General features: G+C 33.9%; 1 protein-coding gene across 7 annotated transcripts in view; it reads left to right on the forward strand.

Moving 5' to 3' along the window:
* TANC2 (tetratricopeptide repeat, ankyrin repeat and coiled-coil containing 2) overlaps positions 1–19146 on the forward strand; it is a 401816-nt gene that overhangs the window by 201570 nt on the left and 181100 nt on the right. For 2 of the 7 annotated variants that reach the window (XM_058561312.1, XM_058561306.1), the window contains exon 5: positions 8368–8478. The exons of the other annotated variants lie outside the window; for them this stretch is intronic. In XM_058561312.1, the coding sequence (XP_058417295.1) occupies positions 8368–8478 (111 nt within the window). The remainder of the gene's footprint in view (positions 1–8367; positions 8479–19146) is intronic. 7 annotated transcript variants of the gene reach the window in all.

The following is a 19146-nucleotide window of genomic DNA, read 5'->3' on the forward strand; positions in this document are numbered from 1 at the left end:
ACCAATAAGTTAAGACCAAAATTATAATTTTTTTTGTAAAGCTTTATAAGAAAACTATCATCAATCGATATAGTGTTGGAAAAAGCTTAGTTTAAAAACTTTTTTATGTGATAAAACTTAAAATGGTGTCATATTAACTAATTTTTAAAACAAAGTGTGATGATGTTTATTTAAATGATTAAACTAAATAAGAATAAACTAAATTCATAAATCAAATAAATATCACTATAGATTTCTTATAGACTGTTGATATAAAATCTAGCCACATGTATCTAAAATAACCTGTTTTTCTAGGTCATTTGCCCCTGTCCCAACTTCTTCCCTAATTTTCTGCTGTTATTTCTTCTTTAAGTAGTGGATAGAATTTACCAGTGATGTCAATTAGGTCTGGGCTTTTCTTTTTGGGAAGACATTTAATTACTAATTCAATTCCCTTATATGTTATAGATCTATTCAGATTTTCCATTTCTTTTTTTTTTTTTTTTTTTTTTTGTGAGGAGATCAGCCCTGAGCTAACATCCGCCAATCCTCCTCTTTTTTTTTTTTTTTTTTTTTTGCTGAGGAAGACGGCCCTGGGCTAACATCTGTGCCTATCTTCCTCCACTTTATATGGGACGCCGCCACAGCATGGCCTACCAAGCAGTGCGTCGGTGCGCGCCCGGGATCCGAACCAGCGAACCCCGGGCCGCCGCAGCGGAGCGCGCGCACTTAACCGCTTGCGCCACCAGGCTGGCCCCTAGATTTTCCATTTCTTAATGAATCAGTTTTGATCATTTATATCTTTTTAGGAATTTGTCTGTTTCATCTAAGCTATCTAATTTGTCGGCATAAAGTTGTTCATAACATTCCCTTATAATCTTTTTCATTTCTGTAGAGTTGACAGTGATAGCCCTTCTTTCATTTGTGATTTTGGTAATTTGTGTGTTTGCTGTTTTTCTTAGTCTGTCTAGGTTAAGATTTTTCAATTTTGTTCATCTTTTCAAAGGATTAAATTCTGATTTCATTGCAGTTCTCAATTTTTTATTTACTGTTTTATTGCTTTCTGCTCTAATCTTTATTATTTCCTTTTTCTGCTTGATTTGAGGTTTAGTTTACTCTTTTTCAACTTTTTAAAAGCATAAGCTGAGCATTTATTGGATTGAATGGAAGATCTCTCATACATTTTATGGAATTTGTTTACAAATGGTTACATGCAGTTTTCTAACAAAATAATTCTCAATTTAAAAATTTCAGTCTTTGTGAAAATTTCATTCAGCATTAAATTTACATTTTGAGTAAATATCAATTTTCATGTTAGTGAAGTATCCTAATATTGTCAAATGATTATGATAATCCCTAAAATGTATCCTATTGCCTTTATTTTTGTTTTTACATATTAGCATCTCTAGTAGAAGGGCAACCTTTGTTATGTTGTGTTTTTTCACAAGATTATTTAAATAAGAGGATACCTTAAATATGAAAAATTAAATAGGAATAAATTAGATTCATAATTGTATTAGAGTTTTCAGCAATATGTGTCTATATATGAATTTATACCTCACAACTATAAGAAAGTGCAGCATTTAGCCGTGATATTGCAACCTCTTTATTTTGGTCAGTAGACAACTTTGTGAATAAGTTTGTGATAACCCATTGCTTTGAAGTTGTTACTTGCAGATAAATAAGTATGCCAATGTACCTTCTGAAATTCCTTTTTTTTTTAATTTCTCTGTAGCAGTTTGCTGTGTCACTGTTAGTGAGTAGTTGTTCCATCGTTTATTGAATTATTTATGAATTTAAAATTATTAATGGCATTTCAGTTATTTAGATTTTGTTCGCTTAGAGTATTTTGTTTTCATTGTTAGGAAATTAGTATTAAAGTCTTCAGGTAGTAGGTACTTTCTTTGAAAGAACTTATTTTGATATTCAAATTGCTGTTTTCAACAGACTGAAAGTCAGAGAGAACGTTTTCTCTGCACTTGGATAGCTTCTGTAGTTTTTGCATTATGTTCAAGTGAGCCCCTTCTTTTCAGTGGGATCATAGTGCCATAAGTTGGTGCTGATCAGCTACTTTTCGATTTTTTTAAAAAAAATAGATAAAGTTGCTGTTACTCTTGGAAATGGTAAAATTATGTAATGTTGCTTTTTTGCTCAGATAAAATGAATTCTGATTTCCTCCTTCGTTAAACTGTTCACTATGATCAACAGAGACAGGGAACGTTCATGTGAGAGCCCATCATGGATAACTAGTGGCCACACACAAACTGATATTTGTAGTATTGGTGAACATAGTTGACTTTACTTTTCCACACTGCACACATTTTATACTTCACTTATAATTGTATAGGTTTCAAAGAAATCAGATCTCTAATAGTTCGTTGTCAAGAAAATATATGCATATTGTATTTCTACTTATACTAATATTATTTTATTCAGATTTAAAATAAATGCATTCCAATTATTTGATACTTCACAGCATAACATGGGTGTAAAACAATATGCAGCAACAGTTTAGAGTTGGGAGAGTAGGGAGACTAAGGAAGATAACATGGTATGTGGGGAAGATGCAGGGAAAAGGGAAGTTTATAAAACATATACTTCATTTTTTACACTTTCATAGAAGAATCAGAAAAAAAGAACTGGAAAGATTCTTTACAGCTATATATTAATTTTGTAATTGGTTTTAGAATGATAAAGTTTTATTTTCTATTATAATGAGTTAGAAACTATTTCTACAGTAGACTAGCCTTTATTTGATAAAGATTGTCAGATCGAATTTTGATTTCCTCTTTCTGCATTGTATCTAGGGTGTTTGTTTTATATGTTTTTTCTTTTCAATAGATAGATACTTTCTCCTTGCAAAAAAGCAAGGAACTATGTGAATTACAGTTCTTTCTCTTCATCTACTTTTCACTTACATCTAGCGTATGTCAAATTATCGAATTCTTTTGGTTTTTCTTTCTCTTCTCTTTATTTTTTTTAACTTTGTTTTTGATCTCTCTGTTTTGAGGGAGGTGCATAACTAAAAAGGAAAAGCTCCTTGGCATTCCTTCTTTCTTCAAGGTGTAGTTTATGTCCATTTAAGCACAATCACAAGAAGTAATCAGGACATTGGATAGATTGGAAGGATGCTATTCCCACCTATTTCCAGATTTTAAATCCACCGTAGATTGGGGATTAAGAAGGAGGAAATACAGAGTGTCACAAATAATGTCTCTCCTTCTACCCTTCTTTCCCACTCCACCCTCCCTCCAGGAAATTCATGGTACCCAAAGGTTTATTTTCTAATAAATGTTTAGGAACTAAAATATTGTGAATATAAGATTCTGCCTGTGAAAACTTTGTTAAAACTTTTTAAAATATAGTTTTCTCTTTCCAGATAAATTTTTTACTGTTTTTCTCTACTTCCTTAACACTTACGTAGTTCAAATGTTTTCTTCATATGTTTTCGTCTAAGAGTTTTATAACTTTAACTCTTACATTTAGGTCTTTGATCCATTTTGAATTCATTTTTGTATAAAGTGTAAGATGAGTCCAACTTCATTCTTTTGCATGTAGATAGCGAATTTTCCCAATACCATTTACTGAAAAGACTATCTTTTAACCATTAAATGATCTTGGTACATTTGTCAAATCATTTGACCATAGGGTTTTCTTCTGGAATCTCTGTTCTATTCTGTTGGTCTGTTGTGTCTGTCTTTATGCCAGTACCACACTGTTTTGATTACTGTAGCTTTATAGTAAGTTTTGAAATTGTGAAGTGTAAGACCTCCAACTTTGTTCTTTTTAACATTGTTTTGGCTATTTAGGATATCTTGAGATTCCATATGAATTTTAGGATGAGTTTTTCTATTTTTGCAAAAAATGTCATTGAGATTTTGGTAGGGATTGCATTAAATCTATAGATCCTTTGGGTAGTATTGCCATCTTAACAATATTAAGTCTTCTAGTTGGCGAACAAGGGATGTCTTTCCATTTATTTGTGTCTTTTTAAATTTCTTTCAAGAACATTTTGTAGTTTTCAGTGTTCAAGTCTTTTAGCCTCCTTGATTAAGTTTATTCCCAAGTATTCTTTTTGTTGCTGTTTTAAATTGAATTGTTTTCGTAATTTCTTCTTTGGACGGTTCATTGTTAGTGTGTTTTTGTGTTTGTGCAACTTTGCTGAATTCATTTATTAGTTCTAACAGTTTTTTGATGGAATTTTTAGGATTTTCTATATTTAAGATTATGTCATCTGTGAACAGAGATAATTTTACTTCTTCCTTTCTAATTTGAATGCCTTGTATTTCTTTTCCTTGCCTATAGCTAAAATCTTTTTATTCTCCTTTCACAAATTTGTCTTTAGATTAACCTTACTGAATATGCTTATCTCAAAATCAATTTTGTCAAAGTACTTTCTTGATACTTTATGTTGTTCTGCTCATCTTTATATTTATCCTTCCATCCTCATTTTCCTGATCTTTGCTTTATTTTGCTCTGCCTTCAGACCATTCTCCCATGATTATCGAGTCTTGTGCTAGTTTCCTCCTAAAAATTCCCCTCTGCTATAACCTTTATCAAAGACAAATACTTCAACGGTTATTAGAAATTTGTGTTTTAAAGCCTTTATATTTGCTGGGACTTTCAGAGATGAGACCTTGATTTATATTTTATTACAATTTTTTTCTTAGGAAAGTCTTCTTAGTGATCTGCTATGCACATGGTATTTATAGAAGTCTTTCTCCAATCTAGTGTTCACAAACTTTAGCATGCATCAGAATCACTTGGAGGTCTTGCTAAACACAGAATGCTGGGCCCCCACCCTCTAGAGTTTTTGATTCTGCTGATCTGAGGTGGGGCCCGATCATTTGCATTATTAACAAATTCTCAGGTGATGCTATACTGCTGGTCCAGGCACCATATTTTAAGAACCAGCAGTCTAAATCATACCGTTTAACTTTCTTTCTGTACCACATATTTCTCATTGTCTAACCTAGATCATTTTGGTTTTGGTATTCTACCACCTTCAAGGCATAACATGTTTTCTTCAACATTATTTCCTTCTCAATTTTTAAAAAATTGTTGGTGATATCACTGTTCTTATCATCCCCCAGGGCATCTTAGATTTTTTTTTTTTTCACCCCTGCCCTCCCACACACACACAATTCAGACTTTCCAAATCATGCTGTATCTGTGATGGTGATGATGATAACAGCAGCAAAAATAATAATAATAATAACAGCTACCATTTACAGAGGATTTATTCTGTGCTAGGCACTGTTCTGAGCATTTTATTTGAATTAATTATTATAATCTTCACAACTCCGCCATGTGTATAGGTACTGTATTTAGCCTCAAATAGCTGATGAGGAAACTTAGGCACAGAAAGGTTCTCACAGCTAGGAAAAAGTGAAAGAGAAAGGAATCTAACTTAGGCTTTCTGGTTTCAGAGCCCAGACCCTTAATGCCTATGCCCTCCAACCCCTCACTGCTATGCTACCATGTTATACTGCCTCTCCAAACAATGTCTTGAAACCACTTGCTTACTTTGTTTTACATGGCCGTAGCTCTCCCTGCTCTATGTCTTAATAAACTCATAGGTGAGCTATATCACCATATCCAAGCACTGTGCTAAGTACTTTACATGCTTGAAATTAGTTAAGCCTCATAACAATCCTATCACTTTGTGAGAAAACTGAGGCTTAGAAAGGCTAAGTAACTTGCCCAGTTTCTTACTTCTAATAAGTACTGGAGCCAAGACCTAAATCTTTGAAATATCTAAGCCCATACTCTTAACTGATATGCATCCTTCCTCTCAACCTCTGCCAGATTCCTAAACTCAAGTGTCTTATAAGAATCACGTTCCTAGTGTTGGTGCTGATCACTTCTCAGAACAGTAGTTTCCTGTTACCTCTTACACCACAATAAAATACTTGGTTTGGTTTTAGGGTCCTACCCATCTCATTTCAACCACTTTTTAATTTTTTTTTACTATATGGTAAACCTTTTTGACATAGAATTCTCTTATCCATCTGAATCATCTTACATACCATTTTTTACAATGAAGTATCTTAAAATTCTAGGTTTCCAAGCAAAATACTGTGTTCCAAGTTGACCTTTTATATTCTCCACCAAGCAGTATTAAGACTATTGGGCAATCTGTCATACATGTGATTGTACCGCCCCTGTTTGATTGACTTACAGATAATGCTACTGTTCTATAACTTGGATGAGAGCAATGTTATAATCTACCTTAAAAAAATAATTCAAATTCATTATTAGTCACATACAGTATCCCATGGATGAGGGAGAAATGAAGGTAGAAAAAAGAATTAAGTGCCCACTATGAGCTATAAAGATAACCTCAGTTGGAATTCCCTGAGAAGGGAAAATAGAGAAGTCTACATGGCATTGAGCTTCACAGATCTCTAGGATTCTGATTTTTCTCCTCGACTCCATCTAATAATTCCTGTACATTCCTCAGTTCTCCCTCAATTTCTCCTGCCATCCCTCAGTTCCTTCCTTACATATCTACCCTAAGTTGCTGATTTCCATCTGTTTACTAATCCAAATTTCATCATAAAAATTCTTATTAAGATTTTTAGATATCTGGAGTCCCTTGAGTGGGGACCAGTGCTGTCTTTGTCAGAACTCAGCAGGTAAAATAGATATTCTGTTGCCATGACAATGTATTAATAAAATTCTAAGGACCTAAGAGCTTTCAAAATTAAATTATAATAATTTCTCCAGTACTAAGCAATATTGGGTAAATAAAGTGTTTCATTGTTTTTGAATCAATTGGTGAGATTATAATGAAAGAGATTCTAATATTGGCTATTAGTAGCCAGCAGATACGCATATAAATCACTTGAAATCTTCATTTGTGATAGTGATTTTAAAAAATAGGCTCAAATATTACACTCTTAGCAGAGGTGAGAGTTCTGCTCTTCCAAAGCTTACTTTTGGTGGAAAGCCATTCTGTTAGCACCCTTAAGCCTCTGTTGCCATGGAGATAGTAACAGGCTTTATTTTATTTTTTTAATATGCACTTAAAGTATACATACACACTCTAAGATTTAAATTGTGATTTAGCTGTCTATAGGTTTTGATATTGGCACATTTCAAAAGTATTTTCTATATTTTTAAAATACTTTGTTATTTTTATCCTCCAAAGAAAGTAGAGGAGAATTCTGGTCATTATAATGACAAAGTTTTATATTACTTTTTAGAGGATCTTTTAGGAATAACTTAGAATCTCTTGTGCATCAGTAATAGATGAGGATTTTGAAGAACATGCAGAAACTTTTGAAAAAAGTAACGTGATCTTAAGCACTCACATGTCTTTGACACCTATAGTTATGCCAATAATATATAATGCATACAAATCAATTTGAGGTTCAACTGAAACTTTTGATACTGTGCTAAGCACTTGCACCCTATTATAGTTTATTTAATAGAACTCAGTTTGAAAGTGCCAAAGCAGTCTTCATAATTTTAGCTTTAAATATATTTAACTGATTATTTAAATGTATTTCAATAGTGTTCCTTAACTGTTCCCCCTAAAAATCAGTAAATAAAATTTATACGAGCTTTCAGTAAGTAAAACTTTGTTTTTGAATTATACTTTATATTTCATTCCTTACAAGAATGAATGGATTCTATGACATGGAATGTTATTATTCCATAGACCTCATGGTTATATTTGTAACTAAATCACATCTGTTTAGCATCCAGTGTCAAACTGGCATGGCCTAGTTAATATCTTTTAGTCCACTAGCAGTTTTGACTTCTTATCTCAATAGTTGAACAGTCAGGTGATTGCTTTCCTTGTTAAGCTAGGTAAATCAATCCTACTTACGGTATTTAATCACAACAGTGTTGTAGTTATTTCTGGATAAAGAAAACCTTTGATTACAATTATTATAAACAAAATCTTAAAACATAGTTCTGTACTTTCCTCAGTTAATACCTATATTTAATGGCAAAAGAAGACAAAATAAAAAGGCTCTTTGTTTTATAAAGAGAGAGAAAATAGCTACAGATAATAGACAATTACACCTTATGCTCATAGTTTTGAATATTAGATTTTAACTTGTCCAGTTTGTGGTGACTTTTTAGCAAGACCCATCTCCTCTATGAAGAATGCCATTTATTTTTTTTTCTGGCACAAAAAATAGGGTAACCTGATCTGAGTCTGACAGAGTGTGTCGTTCATTTAAGTGCTTCCATCTGTTGCCTGCTGTTCCCCTTACTCATGACCCCTCTATGTTTCTCTCTTTCCCTTTCCCCTTCCCTTTCCCTCTGTTTCTCTTTCCTTTTTCTTTCTTCCTTCCTCTCTATTTTCTTCTCTCTCTCTTTTTTTTTTTTTCCCCCCTCTCCCTCTCTCTCTGTCTCTTCTTTTGTCCTTAGCCCCTCTGAGGAAGGCAAAGTTTGTTGAAAGCCCACGAATTCCAGAATCCGAGCTTGGCTCACCAACTCTCACTTCAGCTCAGAAACTGGACGTGGATGCATACTGCCCTGGTAAGCATGCATGCAAAGTGTGTGCTTTGAAAGAGGGAGGTTTGGATCAGGTCCATCCAGCAGAGCAGTATTTTGCATGTATACTATTCATAAAAACATATCCGTTACCTCTTTTGCAATTGATCACGTATTTTCCTTATTAGAACATACTTTTTACTGAACATCCTTTTTGACTATTGATATAAATAATGAGAGTAAGTATTGAAAATAGTTTCAAAGATAACTTTCAAAAGAGTTAAAATAATTTTGGTAGATAAATAGTTTTCAGGGTGATTTTCATGATTTGAGATACTTGAAATTTTGCTTTGGCCTTGTGCAAACAGGAATGTTAAAGATATGAATAAAAGTGTTAATTCAACACTAGCACTTTATATATGACCTATTTTGCCTAATCCCTATTGGATTTCTGGACAGTTATAGAAAATAGTTGTGATGTTGGAAACATTAAACTTGAATTTGAAAAGAAACATTATAGCTTTCTGATTTGAACTCTTGGACACTCACGTTTAGAAATACCTCTTGTCATGAATGGCCTGTAAGCACATGTGGGAGTTCGCTAAAATCCTTCTTGTGTGGGAGCCAAACTGACAGACTCATTATCAATGCTTAGATTATTCTCAACTTAGATGAGTTGCCTGGCAACATCCTTTACACTCGCTCTGCAGTGAGTCTATAGAGCTGTGGCAGAAATGTTCACAGCTCTAGTTGAGTACACAGATCAGAACTTTAGTAAAGGACCTTAGGAGACTTGGTTTTAGGTCTTTTGTTTATTTCTGTTTGTTAAAATTGATGTTAAACCACAGTGAATGCAGCCACTACATATTTACAGCATTAGGGGTCGGCAGAATAAAATGATTTTTAGTTCTAGGAAAAATATCAGTAGCTCTAACCTGAAATGTCAGGATAATATACCTTAGAAGCCAGATAAGATATGTTAAAAGAAAAAAAAAAAAAGACAGTAGGTGAAACCTTGGGCAAAACCAAATCAGAGACATTTGATTTTATGAATCAGTTTTGAATATTGAAAGACCTTGGGGATTTCGCTTTCAGGGTGCAGAACCCTGGGCTTCATCCACTATTGTAGATGACTATTCATTTTTAAGTCAATCACAGTTATGTGTTAGGAACCAGCTTTTCTATTTCTAAAAGGAACAAAATAGCTCTTTAAATGGCACTGAAGCACGTTGTTAGAAGAATGTTTTTCGTGTTTTGAGGTATTGTCACACTTCTTGGGCAATGGAATATTGTGCTTTCCATTTCTTCCTGCAAATTTAAGTGTAATAAAGTAAAATAAATAAATGCACGAATTCTCTATTGCTGCATTGAGTTTTGGAAGAGAAGCCCTATCAAAGGCCTTTCTGTTTTTTCCAGATTTGCAAATCAGAATGATTGTTGGGGAGACTAATCTTTTACTTCCTGTTTGCCTGTCTCACATCCTTAATCTAATCTGGCTATTGTAATTGTCAAGAAGCAAGGTAGCTGCTGTTTGTTGGAATGCCATTACTGAATCAGTATGAAAAATCTTATCCATGTTCTTATTTACATATATTTTCCACAAGCATGAATTCTTTACTGGATTGGAATTGAACCAAACTAAACGTCAGCTAAGATTTTCAGAAAACCAGGAAAAAACTAAAATATCTTGACAAAATGTTAATTGCCATGCTCAGCAGTCTTTCCTTTTCTTATCTGAAACAGGTTAAAAGCACAGAAACTTCTTAGTGATTTGCTCTTTTATAATAAAGTTATTAAACTCTGAAAATAAGTTTCTACTGAGATGAGTAGTGACCTGAGGGTTGAAGCTATTAACTTCTACATAGTACCAAAAATTAATGATAAACAAATGTATTCAGTACCTTCATAAAGCAAGCGAATAACAATCCATTCTTTTTGAATTTCTCTTACACAGGATATAGTAATAGAACAATGATCATATTTTATTGCATACTCATACATAATAATACAATTAAAGCTAGTGTTCTGATATCTTCTTGTCCACCTGCTTTATTCATTATCACATGAAAATTTAGGAAAATAGTATATCTCACAGAGGCAACAATCATAAGCTAAAGGTTAGTGCAGTGGTTCTCAAATTTTAGGCTTTAGGATTACCTGGAGGACATGTTCAAATGCAGATTGCTGGTACCACCCCAGAATTTCTGATTCATTAAGCCTGCTTTTCTAACAAATTCCCAGGTAATGCTGAAGCTGCTGGTTGAGGTTCCACACTTTGAGAACCAACTGGGTTACATGGCTGCTGCAGGCTGCTTATAAGCAATCCAATAAACAGTGCTGGAAATCTATAGTGTTCATTTTTGCTGTTGACTTCTGAGGAGTAATTGGGGATGTTCTTTCTGCATTATCTAAACTTCAACCATTTGGTGCATGTATTTTAGGTTGGAAGAATAAAACTTTTGTGTCAGAGAAATGGACATATATTTTTCTTGGTTTGTCTTTTTGTACCTGGTATTTGTGTACCCATGTCTAGTTTTCAATGTTGTCCTACATGTAAAAGGAAATTGTGGAGCAAACCAGAGCAAGTCATTGATGTTTGGTCTGCAAAGTCTGGAGAAAGCTACACTGGGATAGAGCTGAATGATCCAAAATATTTGTCTAATAAATTGAGAAATTCAGTCTACATAGCATTAGATTTCAGAGTACCTAATTTAAGTTTTACTATTCCTCAAATTAGATTTGTTGTTTGCAGAAAATGTGAGAAAAATACCAGTAAACAGTATGTTTTGGTTCTGTAACTGAAACCATGGAAATGACTGATATATAACTGTTGTTACATAAATGAACTACCAGAGTAGGGAATGTTAAGTAAATTGTGATGGATAACTGTCTTACAGTGGGGAAATTAAGACCTAAAGAATTTAAGTGATTGGTGTAGGGTCACAAGCAGGATTTATTATTGAACTCTTGAAGTGGACACAATGTAATCCAGAAATACATTGCCTTTAATTCTATTACTGTGTAAATTCCATAAACACTCCTTGCCTACCCCTAAATTAAAAAGCAGAAAATTCCGTTTTTAAGTATGAGACAGCGCTATATTCTGTTTTTAGGGTAAACAGCTGATATCGGTGATTTCAATAAAACAATCCCCAAAATAAGAGAACAGATTGATTCTACATCTAACTTTTCTGCCTACATCATTACTTATTAGCTATGTGATTTTAGGCAAGTCACTTAATCTTTCTCAGCCTCAGTTTCCTCATCTGTAAAAATGGGGATAATAATCTTAAATCAGATTAATAAATATAAAGCACTTAGCAGAATGCTTGGTTCATAGTAAATGCTCGTAAATGTTACCTAATTTTGTTATTATTATATGATGATCCTAAGATATAGCACAAGACCTTAAAGTGTTTTCTAAATAATCAGGAAAAAAAAGATATAATGGTTCAGGGTCATTTTTATTTAAATGTGTCTTATTGTGCTTCAATTCTGATTTTCCCCTTACTAGTCTTGTTTTTTTTTTGTTGTTTTTTTTGTGTGTGTGTGTGTGGAAGATCAGCCCTGAACTAACATCCATGCTAATCCTCCTCTTTTTGGTGAGGAAGACCGGCTCTGAGCTAACATCTGTTGCCAATCCTCCTCCTTTTTTTCCCCAAAGCCCCAGTAGATAGTTGTGTGTCATAGTTGCACATCCTTCTAGTTGCTCTATGTGGGACGCGGCCTCAGCATGGCCGTAGAAGCGGTGTGTTGGTGCGCGCCTGGGATCCGAACCCGGGCTGCCAGTAGCAGAGTGCGTGCACTTAACTGCTAAGCCACTGGGCCAGCCCCCCTTACTAGTCTTGTGATCTTGAGCATGTCTTGTAACATCTCTGTGCCTCAGTTTCCTGTCACAGCAACATTATGTATAACATGACGTTATTTCTGTAATTTAACAAATTAAATATGTATTTGTATAGATACATGAATACACATTCGTAGGAGAAAATGTCTGAAAGAATATACCAAACTAACATTGGTTGCCTAAAGAGAGAGAGAATTGGGATTGTTGGGAAGTCAGAGGAGAGAGTGGGATTAGCGAGAAAATGCTCATGTTAGCAGTGGTTGTGTCTGGTTGGTGGGATTATAGGTGGTTTTAATTTTCTTTCTTGGGCAGCACGTATTAGTGAATGAGAGCTCAGGTTCTGCAGTTAGATCTGGGTTTAATTTCTGACTCTGTCGCCTACTAGTTGTGTGACTGTGTAACTTTCATAGCCTTAAATTCTTTGTCTATAAAATTGTGATAAAAGTAGATCTTTTTTTTTTTAACGATAGGTCTATCTCATAGGGTTGTTAGGATTAAGTAAAATAATGTATATGCCAAATGCTTAGGTCAGGCAACAAGAAGAGATTTTAATACCCTTCCTGTTATTATTGTTCATTATCATCATTATACTTTTCATTTTCTAAAATTTCTGCAATGAATTTGTATTGAAATTTTTCAGTAGTCAGATGCCACTAAAGGATGGTGATACTCTTTATTTATATCTTGGTTTTTTAAAGTTTTTATGTTGCACATTATAATAATACATAATTTCAAGTGTAGAACCGTGACACAGATGGCAGGCCAAGTTGACAGTTTTATAGGACTTCTGACTCCATGTGCAAGGTTAAGGGCCAAAGTCTAGACCAGCTTTCTGAAAATAGACAGGCTTTTATCTACACCAAATATTTTCAGAGAAATTTGAGATTAATCTTTTTATAATAGATCCTTTTAAATCTCTTTAAAAATGGCACTGTCCTTCAAAGGACAGTGTTATTTAAGGTGACAACAAAATTAGGATGTATTTGAAACTCAAGAATGAAAGAGAGTTTTATGATGGTTATTTGGTGTGTATTCTTATTTACATATTTTTTGTATTTGTAAAGGATTTTTCATTTGGATTTCTTATCAGCATTGTATTTTATAGCACAAGTACAAGCCACCATAGATGAAAAAAATATTTTATATAAAGTGAGTAGTTCCTTGAACCCTCTTTTCCCAATTGCTATATAGTCGTGGTCATTCCATTTAAAAGAAAAGGATGATTTTGTTTTCTCATTTTCTTCCTTGCATTTTTTTCCCTGAAAACATTATCAAATCTTATCTTTATTCTAAATAGTTAGGCATGCTTCATATGTTTTGCTATGAATTTTATACTTATAAATAAAACCCTCTATATGATTTTTGATTGACGTCTGGGTACCAGGAGCCTTTTTCTTGTAATTCGCATCTTCTGTTAACATTGTGTTTGTATTCCTTTTGTCTACTATATTGTAAACACGTTAAGTGTAAAGGAGGATTTTTAACCTGAGTTAAATTGGTGAGCTTTAGGGGGCTCTAAACTCCTAAAAATATATGCAAACACTATTCTACATATGCATATGTGCTTCTTTCTATAACAAATTCTCAAAGCAGTCTGACACATACTTTCTACACCCAAAAAAAGGAGAAAAGAAAGACTGCTGTAAACGTTGAAATGAAACAAAGGTGTGAATGCTACAAATATTAGAACCAGAAAAAAAAAATGCTGAAAGTTGGATAGCAGACGACTTGTAAGTCGAATGAAGGGAATAATTGAACTGCAGTGCTACTGTAATCAGGATATGAAAATCATTATAGAAAGTAGAAATCGGAAGCAGAGAGGTAAACAGAAATAATTTCAGTATATTTTAAGTATGAGAGATACTGCCTGATTACTGGCAATGAAACTAAGCATACCAAAGAACTAGAATATGGAGAGGATAGCTTTGCTTCCCCACACGTCCTTATCTACTAATAAGTTCTTAACATGTTAGAAAGTTATTTCAGTGGACAGATGCTTTGTTGAATAAAACTTTTGACTTTGAACATTTTTAGTTTTCCTGATTTATGTTTTATCATTGTTTAAAAGATTAACAGTCTCATCACACTAACTTTTAGATTAACTTTTCTCAAGGTGTTCTGCGTCACAAATTCTAAAGACTTGGCCTATGAATGTGGTTTTTTTTTAAATTTTTTTTTAATTTATTTTTTCCCCCCAAAGCCCCAGTAGATAGTTGTATGTCATAGCTGCACATCCTTCTAGTTGCTGCATGTGGGACACGGCCTCAGCATGGCTGGACAAGCGGTGCCTCGGTGCGTGCCCGGGATCCGAACCTGGGCCGCCAGCAGCGGAGCGCGAGCACTTAACCGCTAAACCACGGGGCCGGCCCATGAATGTGGTTCTTAGATCCATAATTTAGATTTCCAAATGGGCAGTTTTTCCATTAACTCTGAAAACCATTTTAACTTTTGGTTTTTGAGGCAGAAAAATGCACTGGTTTAGAGTAAATGCACTAGTTTAGGCTACCAACACTGGAGCTAGACTGCCTGTGTTCAAATACATAAAATACTTACTAGTTGTGAGACCTTGGGCAAATTACTTAACCATAAGAGTGATTAATTTCCTTATCTGTAAAATAGGAATTATAATATTACCTACACCATAGGAATGCTGTGAAGATGTAATAAATTAAAATACGTAAAATAATAAAAACAATGATGTGATCCATAATTAGTTCTATATCAATCTTAGCTACAATTATTATAATGTTTTAGAGCCTTTACTGCCTTTTATCTAAGAATGCTGTGGGTAAGGTTATCATATCTTTTTTGTGAGTGCTTCTCAAAGAGGATAAAATTACACCTATAACCTGTAGTTATTGGCCTGTTTTTACAAACAGTCTGTGTATATATACTAAGTTGTTTGGGTTTTGGTTATTTTTTTAATGGAGGCAGTTTTTCATAGTGGTAAATAGCTCAGGCCCTAGGATCAGACAAACTTAGATTTAATTCTAGCTGTTGCATTTACTAGCTGTATAACTTTTATTACTTAATCTTTCTAATCCTGTGGTTCCTCGTCTGTAAAATGAAGATTGTAATATTGCTTATTCCATAGGGTATTTGTAATAATTAAATAAGATAATACACATAATTTACTTAGCACAATGTCTGGAACATCAGTTATTATGACTAATAACATCTCTCACATGTGGATATTATTATAAATTTATTTCTGAAAAAAAAAATGTAGTTTTATGCTTTTCTTTTCCTAAGCAGTACATATGTTCCTGCAGTCCAATGTTCATGAAAAATTCTGTGGGAACAGGAAGTGACAGAAAGGTGTTCTTGACTTCCTTTTTGATAACCAAGGAACTAGAGATTTATGAATTCTGTATCTAATGTCGCCACTATCATTCTTTAAGTCACTTAAAATCCTCTTTGTCTTTTTGTTTTTCCTTATCTAGAAGTTATTTATAACATTTAAATTTATAAGACTTGTGGGGAGTCTTGGTTAAATTCTATTTATTATTATTGAGTACCCTTGCGAATAGGTCCTTGTAGTAATCATCTATTGCTATATAACAAATTACCGTAAAACTTAATAGCTTAAAACAACAACGAGAGACCCTGAGCCACAGAACATTTATCATCTCCCAGTTTCTGTGGGTCAGGAATCCAGATGCGGCTTAGCGTTCTGTGGCTCAGGGTCTCTCGTAGGCTGCAATCAAGATGACAGCCTGGGCTATAGTCATCTCAAGGCTCAACTGGGGAGGGTTCCTCTTTGAAGTTTACGCACATTGTTGTTGGAAGGATTCAGTTCCTTATGGGCTGTTGAATTGAGGGTCTCAGTTCCTCACTGGCTTTTCGCTAGAGGCCACCTTAAGTTCCTTGCCATGTGGGCCTCTCCATAGAGCACCTCACAACATGGCAACTTGCTTCATGAGAGCAAGCAAGCAAGATGAAAGTGACAGTCTTTTATAACACATAATCTCCAAAGTGACATTCTATCACTTTTTGCTATATTCTGTTTGTTAGAAGAAAATCACCGGGTCCAACGCAGTCAAGGGAATAAATTGGAATTTTGAGGAAAGTTGTTTAAATGAAGCACTGAATTTTGCTTGTTTTTTCTACATATTTGATTGTGTCATTCCGTGACCTGGAAGCATGAATCCTTCTCATCCTTGCCTTCCAATAAAAAAGTTCCATAGTGTTCCTGGTATCCTAGTCTTTTCTATATTCAGAACTTCCCTGCTGCCCTTCTTATAACTATCTGTAGGTCTTTTCCCTTGCTCAATCTTTACAAATTATTTACAGATTACAAATTTTTAGATTAATCTGTACTGACTATTAAATAATTTTTAATCAATGCTATTATATCTTCAGTGCTATTGTACCTTTAGGTTTACTGTAATGGGCTTTGACTTATAAAAATATATATTCACTGAAAATAAATATAAAAATATATATTCACTGAAAAGAACTAAGTAATATAAAGTAATTATCCCACTTTCATGAGGTTTGGGCTTGGAAAAATCTGTCTCATGGTGCCATATTTAAGGTTCTGATGTTGCAGCTAACATTTGCTGGTTTTATCTTTTAGTACTGATTTATTTTTCTTGATCAACATAGAAAGGAAGAATAAAGAACAAAATAACTTACCACCACTTTGAAATGTACCTTTCTCTCTTACCACTATTCAAAAAAAATTTTTCAAAGTATAACATTATTCCCCCTAATAACATGTGGTTAGTCTTTAAACATATTCATGCTGAAAAAAAATACGTGAACCATATTATATACATTATAGAAAATTACTATATCCAGTTACCATCTTAGACTAGATTTACTGTATTAGTATAGACAGCCTTACTTAGAATGGGATTTCCTAAACTGTGATCCAGGGAACTGAGATGTTAGTATATGCTAAATGAACTATGCTGAACTATTCTAAACTATAAGATCTATGAACATGGAACTTGTTCAGCTTTTTAATCACTGTATCCCTAGTACTCAGACCAGTGTCTGCTATATAGTACTCAACAAATATTAAATGAAGAAAAGCTCTCAACTATGAAATAATAACAGCTACTAAAAATTGAAACATTTTTCAAACAAGGAAAACAGAATAAAAAGTAGAAGTAAATACTAGAGATATTTAATATTAGATATTAAGGATAGAAAAACGAATCAGGAGTATATGAAACATACTCAAACATTCTCATAAGAGCTGACCCAGGAGAGTCAATTCTAGACCATTCTCCTACTTTCTTCCCTAACATTTCAACTTTAAATCTCACATCATCAAACTGTACCAATCACTACCCTTCCTTGTTGCAGTTTCTCTAGACTCTGAGGTCATACCGCTTACTCTTTGAAGGTTTTTATCTCCTGGTTCACCAGAATTCCTGGTCTCATCCTTTTTCAGAACTCTACCACTACTCTGCTTATGACTGTCTGTAGGTCTCTTCCCTTGCCTAATCTGTACTCACTGTTACCATACAGTGAAATACTTCTTCTTAGAATGGTGATTTTCTCTTAAAGCCTGGGTAATTATATCACATTATTTAAGTGTGCAGTTTCTAGAATAAATCCAAGATTCGGAAGCCAGCATAGAATAAGTTTGCTATTTAGACAAACATGACTTTTGAGGATACTTTTCTTACTGTGACCAGTATGTAAATGCCTTGCTTTCCACGTTAGAATGAATTGTGCTGTGGGTGAGGAAATCCAGGCCAATAAGGAAATAATACAGAAATACTATATTACAGAAGTAACACATCTTGACCATATTTTGTATCTCAAACATATATCTATTCAAAGCAGATGTTAGAAACCTCAATGTAAGACCCAAGGGAACATTCAGTGAGAAACATCAGTCTTAGAGATTTCAGTGAAGTACTTAAAATTCTTGAGTTTGTCAGATATGGCTTTTCATTTCAGCCAAATAGTCATCATCGTACATCGATGTGCATGTAGTACTTCTTGTACATTGAGGGCAATTATCTAGGCAAGGAAGCACTAGTGCAAGTGTTACCAAGCAATGAGTACTTTCTATATATTCTGTCTCTCCAGTGATTCCGAGAAACAGAATAGTGGGAAGTTGTGATGGAAGATTATAAGCATTTAAAAGCCTCTTCTCTTAGCTAAGTGCCAAACTAATAAGTTTTTTAAAATGCTGAGTCCCTAATCTTATAAAAATTTAATTCCTAAATAGCAAAAGGGAGAACCACTGTGTGTGTTTGTGTGTTTGGAGGATTTTTTTCCCCCGTTTCTTTGTGTATATCTCGGTTAAAAGAGTATAGAATTATTAAAGATTAAGTAGATAAATTTACTTAGCATTGTTTTTTTGTTTTGTTTTGTTTTGTTTTTGCTGGGAAAGATTAGCCTTGAGCTAACATCTGTTGCCAATCTTCCTCTATTTTTTTTTCCTCCCCAAAGCCCTAGTACATAGTTGTATATTACAGTTGTAAGTCCTTCTAGTTCTTCTATGTAAGCCACCACCACCACGTGGCTACTGACAGACAAGTGGTGTGGTTTCACGCCTGGGAACCAAACCCGGGCTGCCGATGCAGAGTGCACCACAGTTTAACCACTAGGCCATCAGGGCTGGCTCTTATCATTGTTTTTTAGAGAGCATAATTTTTTCCTTTTTTTTCCCAGCTTTATTGAGATATAATTGATGTATAACATTGTGTAAGTTTAAGGTGTACAACATGGTGATTTGATACATGTATTGCAAAACGATTACTGTTGAAATTTATGAACAACCTCTCCAGAAAATTGCACCTACGTACAAAATTGTACATATTGTCTGGGTTTTCAAAAAAATTAATAAAACGTTTATCTGAGAACTAGTCTGAACAAACCAAAATTAATAAGAATCAAAG

This window comes from Diceros bicornis, chromosome 18, assembly GCF_020826845.1.
Source record: "Diceros bicornis minor isolate mBicDic1 chromosome 18, mDicBic1.mat.cur, whole genome shotgun sequence".
NCBI lineage: Eukaryota > Metazoa > Chordata > Mammalia > Perissodactyla > Rhinocerotidae > Diceros > Diceros bicornis.